At 38.4% G+C, this 13,066-nt stretch overlaps 1 protein-coding gene across 1 annotated transcript in view; it reads left to right on the top strand.

Annotated features, from left to right (window-relative positions):
• The window catches only part of LOC143292520 (5-phosphohydroxy-L-lysine phospho-lyase-like), a 21,960-nt gene extending 12,075 nt beyond the window's left edge, over nt 1-9,885 (top strand). The window contains exons 5-11 of the mRNA XM_076602882.1: nt 1,285-1,384; nt 1,850-2,058; nt 2,771-2,865; nt 3,326-3,450; nt 6,308-6,462; nt 7,660-7,749; nt 8,411-9,885. Coding sequence (XP_076458997.1) covers nt 1,285-1,384; nt 1,850-2,058; nt 2,771-2,865; nt 3,326-3,450; nt 6,308-6,462; nt 7,660-7,749; nt 8,411-8,732 — 1,096 coding nt within the window. The 3' untranslated portion in view covers nt 8,733-9,885. The remainder of the gene's footprint in view (nt 1-1,284; nt 1,385-1,849; nt 2,059-2,770; nt 2,866-3,325; nt 3,451-6,307; nt 6,463-7,659; nt 7,750-8,410) is intronic.
• The last annotated feature ends 3,181 nt before the right edge of the window (nt 9,886-13,066 follow it).

Genomic DNA, 13,066 nt, shown 5'->3' with positions numbered 1-13,066 from the left:
ATGTATATACTTTGTATTTTCATTGTCTGCATTTTTTTCTCTCCACTTTCCACTGTTTCTGTATAAAAAAAAAAAACCCAACCCAAAACAAACATGTATCATTTTTTAATTACATGTTCAACAGCAAACATACCTCATTGAGATTACATGTCTTTATGCATATAGATAAGTGAGGTTTAACTCTTTTTAATGTGCATGCATGTATTCTCTCTGTGTGTCTGTCTCTGTGTCTGTCTCTATGTCTAAAGCAAAGCTATCATTGGTGATTTTCATAAAAAAGATAGGGATACTTGGGTTTTTATGAAGGAAAGGTTTTGTTGGTTGGTTGGTTTTAAAAAGTGCAAGGGAGACTATGAATTGTGCTTTGGTATGTTGTTGTTTTTACTTGCCCAGAGTTATGTTTTGGCACCAAATAGTGTTGCACTATCAGGGACTGACTGACATCTCTGAGGGGTCTGCAGACTGGGGGACACAAAGATTGCTGTGGTCTTTTCAAGAAGGGAAAACAGTAAATGGCTGGGAAAACACTTTTTTTGTGACACAAGGATACCAGAGTATTATTGTAAGTGTCAAGGAAATGGAGACAGGGATGGCAGAAAAGGACACCAGGATAGTGTGTCATGGCAGATAATCCAGTAATCCTTTTAATTCATGATGGTGTTTTATATCAGCCTTCAGGATCCTGTGTGATCCTGTCTGATTTTTGTTCACTCTCTCTCTCTCTTGTTTCTCTCTCTCTCTCTCTCTTGTTCTTTTTTTCTGTCTGTATATCTGTCTCTGTCTGTCTGTCTGTCTCTCTCTCTCTCTCTCTCTCTCTCTCTCTCTCTCTGTCTCTCTCTCTCTCTTCATCCCTCCTCCGTTTTGATCATTTGTCCGCTCATTAACATATACATGCACACAAACACACACACACACACACACACACACACACACACACACACACACACACACACACACCACACTCTCTGTCTCTATATCTCTCTTTCACTCTCTGTCTCTGTCTGTCTGTCTGTCTCTCTCTCTCCATATAACAAATAATCTTCTTCTTTTTTATCCCTTATCAACAGTTCTACATAGATTCAAAAACTTCACCTTGCACATTGTGGTGTGTCTGCTTGATTTTTCACCATCTCTTTCAGTTAATCTTTTATCTTTTCATGTTTTTTTTCTTTTCTTTTCAACAGTTCCACATTGATTTAGTTCAGTGAATTCAGTGAATGAGCCTTGTTTTCCCAAGAAGTTGATATGATAAATGAATGTTGCTTATGATTGGAATTGTTGCAGAGCATACCATGGGCATGTTATTTCGCTGATCAACATCAGTCCTTACAAACTGGTTGGGATGACAGATGATGTTCACAAGAAGCCTGATTATGTTCATGTGGTGAGATTGGTTTCGGTGGCACTTCATTTTTGGTATTAAATGATGTGGATGACAGTGGTGGGACTGGAATATTTTTCCTTTATTTGTATGCTTTTGTGTGAGGTGTGTCAGAATACTTTTTTTGTTGTACTGAGCTGTTTGCTCTTAACATTTCCCTCTTGTATATACTGGGTGGAGGATAGCACAGGACAGAACTAGACAGGCAGCCATGGAGATCTTTGGTGGCAGTCTTATTTGCCCACAGTGCACATAGAGGATTAAAGGAGAAAACAAACTCTTCCATGTCAGTCCCCTCAGTGATGATGATAGGGAAAGGTGGTGGTTTTCTTTCTCAGCAGCAAGACTATCATCACTTCAAAGCACACTCCTCACCCCCATCCCTCTTTTCCTCACAGTCTTTTCTTTTATCTCGATTATACCAGTGACTTGAATCATTTCAGTAATGACAAACATTTCCTGTTATAGGTCCCGTGCCCTGACAGATTCCGCGGCCAGTACCGTGACTGTGACTACCCTGGAGAAGATCTGGGTGCCAAGTATGCCTCCGACGTGGACGCCATCATCAGCGGTATCCAGAAGAACGACAAAGGAGTGTGCTGCTTCATTGCTGAGTCCATGCAGAGCTGTGGGGGCCAGGTGATCTACCCTGAGGGATACCTGCGGCGTGTCTATGAGTAGGTGATTGGTGTTATTGACGGTGGTGTTCATGGGAAAAAGGGGGATATGGTAGGGGGTGTTTATCTGGGGATAAGACAAATGATGTGTTGAAATTAGTTTGTGAATATATATTGAACAAACCCCTAAAAACAGCTTTAAAAAAATGATAACGGGCACAATAGCTTAATTATTAATGTTGGACTTTCAATCTGACAACCTTGGGTTCAGTCCCAGTATCGTCAGCTGGTGGATTGAGGGTGGAATTCGTTTTTTTCATATCTTCCTGGTCAGTTTGCTTGCAGACCTGCTGGTGCCTTGATTACTTTCATGTATAAAATCTTGCAGAAGATCATGTTAATGATCCAGTAATCCATGTCAGCATTTCATGGGTTATAGAAACACAAATATATATATCCAGCATGCACACCACCAAAATGGTCATTTGTTTAAAAGCCCATTCGTTCATGAATGTGACCTTGGGAGTTGCAGCCCACATCTGCAGAGAGAAAGAAATGAAAATAGTCAGTTGAAAAAAAACTAAGAACACCCCCCCACACACACACACACACACACACACACACACACACACTCATGCAATGCTTTTATATGATCATAGTATTGGTCATTGTCTTTTGCATAAATGATACACTTTTTAGAAATGCTTTCATATGCCATGGCATCACACAGAGGGAAATTCGCTGATTCAATGATTTAGATCCATGTGTGCAGGTCTGTGCGCAAGGCTGGAGGTGTGTGCATTGCTGATGAAGTGCAGGTGGGCTTTGGGCGTGTTGGCACACACATGTGGTCCTATCAAGTGGATGGTCAGTTCTGTCTTCTTTTTTTTCTTGGTGAAAAGTGTGTGTGTGTATGGGAGTCTGTGTACTTGTATGTCTATGACTGTGTGTGAGTGTATGTGTGTGTGTGTGCATGTGTCTGTGAGTGTTGGTGTGTGCATTTGTGTGTGTGTGTGTTATATGAAACATCATGTCTTGTGTTGCTAACCAACCAGACACATCATCAAAAACATATTTGCTATAGAAAGGTTAAAAAAAATGTCAGGGGATCTTGCTTGAGTACAACTAGAAAGCACTGGAAATTGCATGATATGTGCTGCTTTAGATAAAAGCATTTATCAGATCTGTGGAGAAATATCTTTGTGGAGAATTATGCCCCCATACATATATTTTATGTTTATAATAAGTGTATTCGTGTGTTAGAGAGAGAGAAAGAGAGTTTTGCAAAACAAGATGAAGTAGATCAAAGAATTGGGTAATGTTACAGGTGTAGAACCAGACATTGTCACCATCGGAAAGCCCATGGGTAATGGACACCCAATTGCTGCTGTTGTCACCACCACTGACATTGCTGCCAGTTTCCATTCTTGTGGCGTTGAATACTTCAACACGGTATATATGCTTCTGGCGCTTTTGATGTGTAAACGCATTAATTGTGTAGTTAAAAGATACCCCCAGTGGCTCATGTTCTAAACAAACATTTCCAGATTGTTTTACTTTTGGCTCATTGTCTCTGATGATTGATTTTTTTAATTTGTCATCTGCCAGTACATGATTCAGTTTTTGACTCACTTGTATAAACAAAGTGAGTCTATGTTTTAACCCAGTGTTCGGTTGTCTGTGTGCATGTGTGTGTGTCTGTGTGTCCGTGGTAAACTTTAACATTGCCATTTTCTCTGCAAATACTTTGTCAGTTGACACCAAATTTGGCATAAAAATAGAAAAAATTCAGTTCTTTCCAGTCATCTTGTTTAAAACAGTATTGCACCTCTGGGATGGGCACAACAACAAAAAAGCCAAATTATATGCAAACTGAATTTACTGTTATATTTATTTTTTTTTTATTCTCTAAACTTGGCACTTTGATCTGATATTCTAACACAACAACAAGAGCAGTCATTTTTATCATTTTTGTTCAAACAGGAACTTCTTTTGCTAAGCATGGAAGTTATATTTCTGGTGCATGTCTTTGCTGCAGATAGTAAAAAAGGGAAATTAATCTGTAATTAATGCTAGGGGGGTTAATTTGCTTTAAACTGATCTTTATCTTAAACATTACATTTTGAAATTATACTCAATACATAAAGAGCTTGTGTGTTTTACTCTCAGTGTACAGGGCTTTCATTATGTTCATTTGCACAAGTGGTCTTTTTCGGAAAATACAAAAATCAATACTACCAGTGGACTTTATAGATCTATTGGTTGAGCCCTGTAGGTCATGGGCAAAAATCAGTTGTATACACATATTTATACATATTCAAAGTGCGTGCTCATATTCTCCGCAAACACGAAGGACGCCATATTGTTTCAAGTTGTTGACCTGCCGTTTAATTCTATATTCAATTGACAATACATGATAACATGTGATGGAAAGTTGGAGAAGGAGACCATTAAATATTTATTCAGAGAAAGATTTGTGCACGCCTTATCACTTACTGGATTATGCCCCAAACTGCCATAAAAATATCAACAAAAGCAGTCGGAATTCACAGTTTATATAATAAACCATGAGAGTTAATACCCTTGATGAAACGTAAAAATTTCCAGTCGACTTTTCTCAAAATGAAGTCCTTTTCACTTCATACAACGTTTAGAAGTACTTGTACTTGGCTCTACGTGATATTAGTTTAACAAAATACTCAATTTTCATATCAACTTTAAAACTATAAAACTAGAATGAACAAAAAAGAGAAATTGAATCGACTGTGTCGTACACAAGTTCCCAGTGGGTGTAACTAAACTTGTACATCAATCTAGATCTAGAGAAAACGGCTAAATGTTGCAGTGTGATTGTGGCGATAGCCACGTCACCTTCACCGTGGACTTAAAAAGAATTTTTAATTGCCCTTTAAGATTTTTTGAATGCCCAAGATACACCAGAATAATATGATTGAAACAGCGTTCTCACTGCGAATACCGCAATTGGTTTATAAAAAGCATGTTTAAATGTTACATTTTTGAACATCAGTTAAGGAGCCACCATAGTGTAATGGGTAAGACAGTTTCTTCTCACCTGAACACGCGTGGTTCGAATCTGCCGTCAGGACTTTTTCTTTTTTCTTTTTTTTAACCCGAAGCTTTATAATAACAAATACAGAACACAGTTTAACAATTAGATTTTTTTTTTTTAAGTGTATCACAACTAAGTCTTGAAGGCCTTGCCTCTCTTGTTAAATCATATTTTATGACATCCAATACATATATAATATTTTTGTTTTTCTTTATTGTCGTACATCTGTGTTGTTTCAGTTGCATCACTCTCATGCTAACCTTATCTATCATAGCCACACCCAAGGTTCGGTTTTTCTGCATTCCCAGTGCCATTGATTGAAATAAGCCTATTTTTGTCGACGACAGTTTTCAATGATACTGGATCACCTTGGTTTTTTTTTTTCTTTTGTCTATGGGCTGTGCATTCTACATTTGTTTGTGTTTGTAACTGGTCTTCTGTTCGTATGTTTCTGGGTGTTTCCAGCAGTGCTGCACTGTTCGGTATAGTCAGAGCAACATTTGTTGAGCCCCTTTTAAATGACAGAAAATTGCACAGTCACAGAGCCAGACTGACAAGTGCATGTTACTGCACTAAAGTGGAAAGCATAAGTGCATCCCTCCAGCAAACATCCCCATGAATCTGCAGTCAATGTTCATTATGGACTGAAAGTTGAAAGACAATTGAGGTCACCAAGAAAACTGAGAACAAGGGGCATATTTTGTTCTTTGATGTACAGTAAGAATGGAGATAATGACATGAAGATTCAGTTTGGTTTAAAACTACATGACAGGATTGTATTCGAAGCTTCCTTGCATAGTGTCTGCATTTATGATGGGTTTCAAACGCAGTCTCCCAGTAGGATGTGGTTGCTAAACACTGCACCAGTCCTCTTGGGTGGTAAGATGTTATACTTCATATTGTTTTTCAAGTTCATTGAAGTGGTATTAAAATCTGTATGATGAATTTAATCAGTCAGTCCATTTTATGGCTAAAATCTTATCCAGATATTTTATGTCAGTAGTTTAATTTCATTATTTCATTCATACAAATCTGCTGTTTTTGTCTTTCTTTCTTTTCTTTTTTTCCATATATATAGTATTTGACAACTTCAGGCATCAGTGCTTTTTTATGTGAGTGCTTGTGCTCATAACTTCAGTGAAATAATAGTTTAAGGGTTTTTTGTGTGTTGAAAATAGCAGATTATATAAAAAATAACTGATGTGTTATGTTATATTTGTGTGTTGGTTTTGGTTTCAGTACGGGGGTAACCCAGTGTCCTGTGCCATTGGTCTGGCTGTGCTGGATGTGATAGAGGAGGAGGGTCTCATGAATCATGCTGCCGATGTAGGGGGATACCTCAAGGACTGCGCTCTCAAGCTGAAAGAGAAGCATGACATAGTTGGAGATGTCAGGTTGGTAATCTTGTTCTAGTACCATGATTCACAAATCTGCAATGGTTTTATCACAGAAGTTGCGCTTGTCAAAATGTATGTATGATGTGTGTGAAGTCCATGTTTAACCCCTTGGCTGCCTCTAGAAGTATGACGGATATTCTCTGTTATGTATAGCTGTGTGCATGCAGGATGTTATGAATTCACCTGTTGAAGTAGGATGGATATTCTCTGTTATGTATAGCTGTGTGCATGCAGGATGTTATGAATTCACCTGTTGAAGTTAGTTGATGGGAGATAACCCAAATTGGTGTTCAAGTTTTTTGGAAACTGAGGGTGGATTATATCCCTTGTGTTTTCTCGCTTTTCCTGCATTTGTGACATTTGTGGCAGAAAGAAACGCCCTTGGACATTTTGATTTTTCTTCCAGCTAAAACTGCATGATTCACAGTGTTTCATGTATTATCATATGAAGTATGTCTGGTGGTAAACAGATCAATTAATTTTTGCTGTGTGTACTGTGATTTTGGTGTCTCACAAGATTTGGTTTTGCTATTTGTTGTTTTTTAATACATTTGTACTGCATATGTAGTGTTTCATCCTCTGCGTTTCATCACAATTAACATGACATAAAGCTTGTAGAGGTCTATGACTGCACCAGCATGTAAAACATGCATTTCGGTCGATTGTGATCACGCCTTAGTATGAGCTTGATCGCCCAGTCGAGCCAAGTAGTTTTGTGACCTGTTGTGATTCATCACCAGACACAAAATGAGAACACCAAAAAATGGATTGACAGACAGAAAATACAAAAAAAAACTTAGCCGTATGCAGAGCACAGGAGCGGGAGTCAAGATGGCTGCCGTCAAAAGAGGGCGCTAGTCAGGGATGCAAAGGGGAGGTAACCTACTTCGGGAGGTTATCGGCCATAGCTACTTTCATTTTCTCCGCATAGGCGGGTAGTCATTTCACAGGACAGGAATCAGAACCCTGCTGGAGTCTGCACTAGTGGGTCACAATAAGTATGTTACTTAAATGTAATTTTAGGAAGAAAATTTCCTTTTAAACACTAGAATGAAAAGTCTTTTGCATAACTCTGCACAGACTTCCAGCCAGACACTCAAACATTAATCTGTGTTCATACAAACAGAAAATCATAACACACTACACAGCACACATCACAATACCTGCACATCTGTTTTGTGTTGTGTGGAGCAGAGGACGAGGGCTGTTTGTGGGCATTGACTTGGTGAAGGACAGAACCTCCAGGGAACCACACACCCAAGCTGCCACCTACACGGTCACCAAGTAAGTCCTGCATTTTGCACCTCCCTTTTGTTTTGTTTTTCACCACTGTTACCAGCCTTGAGACAAGCATCAACAGTTGTATTTATTGAGATGATATTACTCACAATACAGTACAGCTGTGACAAACTGTAGCAATGTTCTGTGACATCACAGCACTGTTTGAGTGGGAGAAAAAAAAGACTTTGTGCAGTGTTGAAATGTTTTTGAACCTTTGTGAAGAGATGTTGGATACAGACATTTCTGGCTGAGGTGTTTATCGGTAATTTTGAGCAAGAAAATTTCAAAGTCATTGACTCTAAATCTAAGAATGAGGTAGAAGAGGTAAAGCTTGATAAAGCACATGTCATAAGAGAAAATGTTTGACAAGAGTGCCAGTCACTATACATGGTGTAATGAAAATTGGATATGTTTCTCTGCCTTTCTAAAAATATATATACAAGTTATATGTGATAAGAATTTTTTAGAACTTGAAGAAAGTTAGATAATCTGAAAGTTTTACAGTGTGTGTGTGTGTGTGCGTGTGTGTATATGTGTGTGCGTGTGTCTGTGTCTGTACATGTGTGTGTGTATGTGCATGAGTGTGTGAATGTTATTGCTTCAGCCTGTAGATAATTAAACACTGTATCAATCAGAACCTCAAGACAATAATGAAATACCACAGGATGAAAGAGGCCCGCATCCTGCTGAGTCAAGATGGGCCCCACAACAATGTGATCAAATTCAAGCCCCCCATGACCTTCAGCCGGGAAGACGTTGATCTGGTTGTAGGACTCCTGGACACCTATTTTTCTGACATAGTGAGTGGGAAAGCTGACCTCAGTGCCTTTGATAAACCAAGTCACTGTCTTCATCGGGAGATTGGCACCAAAGAAATTGAAAAGGAGGCTGAGGAGCCATCCCCAAAGAAGGCCAAGCTGATTGGTGGGGGCATTAACACTGCTGGTATCCAGCGCTCAGACATCAAAGATCCAGTGGTTGCTTAGGGACTGTCCCTGTGCAAACTGGCAGTAGGAGTGACGACATCTCACCACTGATCTGTGAGGCATCGGGATGTTTACATACTATGCCAGAGTCTTTGTTTTTAGCTTCCTTTGCTGTTGTTTTATACCAGCGGAATGTATTTTCCACAGAGCAGCTGCGGTAGACAACAGGACATTTAGAGAGCTTTCTGATGCTTTGTTTCTTTTAGATTCTTGGGGAAATTAATGGTGTGTAATTCCAGTCGGATTCACAAAGCTGAATTGAATTGAATTGCTCCCATCCCCATATGAATCCCACCATAAATCATTATTGAATGGTTCAAGTTTTAAGAGGGTTCATGTGACCTCCTACATTCATTTTCACTTCATTCCATTGTTATGCAGTATATTTTACTTGGTTCAAGATATATATGATTTATTGGAAGCTTGTGCAATGACTTGATAATCAGGATTATTCAAATTATATATGAATTAGTTTTTAAGTTGATGTGACTTTTAAAAAAAACAAAAAACAAACAAAACCAGAACCCATGTATTTCCTGAAAAGACGAAATGGATACGACGAGTAGGGTATTGGGCTGAGCAGTCTTGACACTCTAGCTTTGGTGAGGCATGAAAGTAACATTTATCCTATCAGTTGGCTTTCTCTTAACTCAATGAATCCAGCACCAGAGCAATGCTCTGGCATCAAAATTTGTCTTAAAACGTTTTTTTTGCATACCTACATATGCATAAACCACAGGCAAAGGAAACTACCTTCAATAGTATTTCCATATGTGTCCTCAAGAAATTTGTAGGTAAAACAGTATATTTTCTGCATATTTCCGCATGAATATGGTTTGGGAGCCAGCCAAGGCTGTAAATGCCCAAGGGATGAATGGGTTAAGTAATTACCATATTTCAAAGACTATAAGATGATAACTTTTCCTCAACCTTGATCCATACGCCCTACAGTACTAATATATGGATAAAATCAATCAGAATGCTGTCGTAAATCAGAATTGTATCAAAGCTGACCTCTGAACCTGGAAATATGATGTTGTGGTAATGATAATAAATTAAACCTTCCCATGAACCAGATTAAAAACCAGCTCATTTGCGAAACACCAGTGGGAGCATGATGGATTCAAAAGACCATCAGAACGAACATGAAAGTAGATGTATAGGGAGTTTCGATGATGACATCAGGACTTCATTATCACTTCAAAATGGCCACGGTAATGACAGTGATCAACACGTCAAAGCTGGACATATTGTTTATATCATTCTTACGTGCGCCTGATTATGTGTTGCACCTAAGGTATTGTTAAAGTCAGAAATTCTTTAAAATTTCTTGGAGGATGCATCTTAGCCAAATAGGCAGTCTATTCAGTCAATGCAAGACTGCATTCTTGATGTTCAGTACTGGATGACATTCAACAAATTCAAGCTAAATGGTGACAAACTGAGGCTGTGATTATTTCCTCTTCAAGAGTAACCACTTCTGCCTCTTTCCCTGGCTGTCTTGTAGTCGGCCATGCCACAGTTTAGTTCTCTAAATCAGCAAGGAATCTCAGAGTCATTCTTGACTCAAACCTCAGTATGCACACTCAAGTGGTCAGTCTGATATGCATAATCAATCTTGAACTTTGACAGATTAACTCTGTTCATCAGTACCTTTCCATTGAAACTACAAAAACTTATTTCTGTTTTTGTGCCCTCACAAATCAACTACCAGGTACTGTGATTCTCTTCTCACAGGTTGTCCTCATAACCTTCATCAGCAATTTCAAGAACTTAAAAACAATGCTGCCCATCTAAGTGCAATTCAGCTGTTGTTGAACTATAGCATAGAGTTGGGGCATAAGTCTGACTGATGTTTTAGTCCTTTTCATTGGTTTTTAATAATAAAACAGTGTGGCTTATTTTTTTTTATCTTCTTTTTAAAAAAAACAAAAAACATGTTTGTTACTAGGTGATACAGAGATACAAAATGTAGGGTCCTTTTGCTAAGTTTGCTACTTGAAACACTGATTGCACAATGATAGGGATGTTATTTTCATTGACAAATTGTATAGTGGCAAAGATTTTTTTTCCACTTCATTTTTTCTCCAAAAGTAGTAATGGGCTGGGTATATTTAAGCATAAAAGTTATGATGTGTGTGTCATTTTGGTGTATTTTATATGTGTGTGTGTTTATGTATATGTGTGTGTGTGTGTGTGTGTGTGTCCTGGATTTTATATGTATAGTTGTGGCATAGGTTTTTAGTCATTTGCCCCATTATTTCCCCTCCATTTTCATTCTTTGTATTTCTTTCTCATGTGTATGTATGTACCTGATGACGTAGCACTCATGGTGCATCGATTTCCATTTGTCACCAACCCCCCCCCCCCTCTTGTGATGTGCACCTTCTCCCCCCAGCCCTTTGTTTCTTTTGCCATTCCCTCCTCTACCCCTATCCCCACCCCCCCTGCCTTGAGGAAACTGAGCCTCCTCCACACGCACATTCTTTGACCTGAGAGCTATTAGTTCTGTACTGGCAGGTTTTAGTTTCTGCTTTCAAGTCTTTTTTTGTTGTTGTTTTAATGTTAACATCATTTTATATATCTATATTAGCATCGTTATATAGTGTATTGGAAGTGATGTTCTTGGTTAAGTAGGCATGTTCTATAAAAAATAAAATTAAAAAAATCACAGATGCCTTTAATGTACTGTTGACTGTAAATTGTGATGGATAAGTATGTTACCTCAGAGAAAGAGCAGATAGAGTGCTTTATATTTAAGTAATATTACCAAAGTATTTTGAATGAGATTTGGTGTGTGTGTGTGTGTGTGAACTGTTTCAAGAATGACTGGCCATATTTCATGTTGATGATGAGAATTGTTGTTCAGGGCATTATAGCAATGCTATGCTGCTGTTATACAGCTGTACATGTCATAACTTAATCTGGCCTTGATGACATTGTTTGAGTGTGTCATGCGCTTGTAACATGCGTTATTTGGTGTGCACATTACAGGATTGCTGGATCTGATAACCTTCACTGGTTTCACTCACTGATTGTTCTTTTGTGAAATGTTTCGTTTGTCTGAAATGACTGACAAGAAAACATATAAGCAAGGGGATTATGAAATTCTCTTGTCTGTGATATAGAGTGCCGCTGTGTGTTGTTGTTTTTGGGTGAAACACAACATATTACTTAAAAAGAAATAGAATATGATTTATTATTTGAAAGAAATATAATATAATTTCTTGCTCATTCTGTCCTAGTAATTCTCCCCTGCTATCAGCCCAATCTGTGTGATGGCTCACTTACTTAATTCTCTTTGTGCCCTGTTGTGGCACAGTGGTTTGCCACCACATACTCCCATTGCTGCCTGTCCTGTGCTGTCTTTGCTAGCTTCCCACCATGTATAGCCGTTCTCCTTCAGTTCTTATTTCATCATTCTGCACTGACTCCCTTGGTCATGCATGTTCGTTTTTTCAAGTGTCCATTGAAGGGCTACTCTTTTAAAAAGAGGACAGCTGATGATGATTTCTGGAACATACTGTGCAGGGTTTCTTTCTTTTCTTCTTTTTGACAGTGAGGAAATGCAATTCTTGTCCTTGTCTGACCGCATACTACTATTTTACTTGATTTTGACTTGTGCTGCCTGCAGTGTCAGGTGTTTGTTTATCTGTGTATTTTCTCCTCCTACCAAACAGTGTGAGAAATGTCAACATGAGGATTGACAGGCACAATAGCCGAGAGGTTAGGGCATGGACTTCAACGTGAGGGTCCTCTTGGTATCCAATTTGATAAACCTTTTTTTTGTTGTTAAAAAAAGAGATAAATTTTGCAGTTTTTTTTCTCAGTTTTATGATCCAGTTTGTCCACAGCTGTAGCAGAAAACAAGCTGTTAGGGAGTTTTAACCTTGTAAAACAGAGATAAATTCTCGTTAGATGTCTGCCATTTCCCTTGTGATACAAATGGCAGTGAGACACTCTGCAAGTGACATAATATTCTGACAATGAACAGTAAAATGAAATGTTGAAAATTTTACGCAAACATTTACCAATATATATAAATGGACAAGAGAAAGAATCATGATCTTATACAGACAGCCAAGCTTTTGAAAAGGTTTTGTAACACCCCCACCCCCTAAAAGGAAAAATTGATTTTTAAGCATTTTAATGAGAATTGGAATCCTGATTTTAGCCACAAAACATGATTCACAAAGTAGGATTCCGCTTTCTCTTTAACAGTTCAATGTGTGAAAGAATGTGTATGTGTGTTTCGTGTATGATTTTCATGGACCCTTTGTTTTAAGACTGTGTAAACTTAACTCCCATCCTGCCCTGTACACCATCATTTTCCT

Source organism: Babylonia areolata, chromosome 18 (assembly GCF_041734735.1).
Source record: "Babylonia areolata isolate BAREFJ2019XMU chromosome 18, ASM4173473v1, whole genome shotgun sequence".
NCBI classification, from domain to species: Eukaryota; Metazoa; Mollusca; class Gastropoda; order Neogastropoda; family Buccinidae; genus Babylonia; species Babylonia areolata.
Note: the sequence above shows the minus strand (reverse complement) of the source record. Positions and strands in the feature narration are given on the sequence as shown.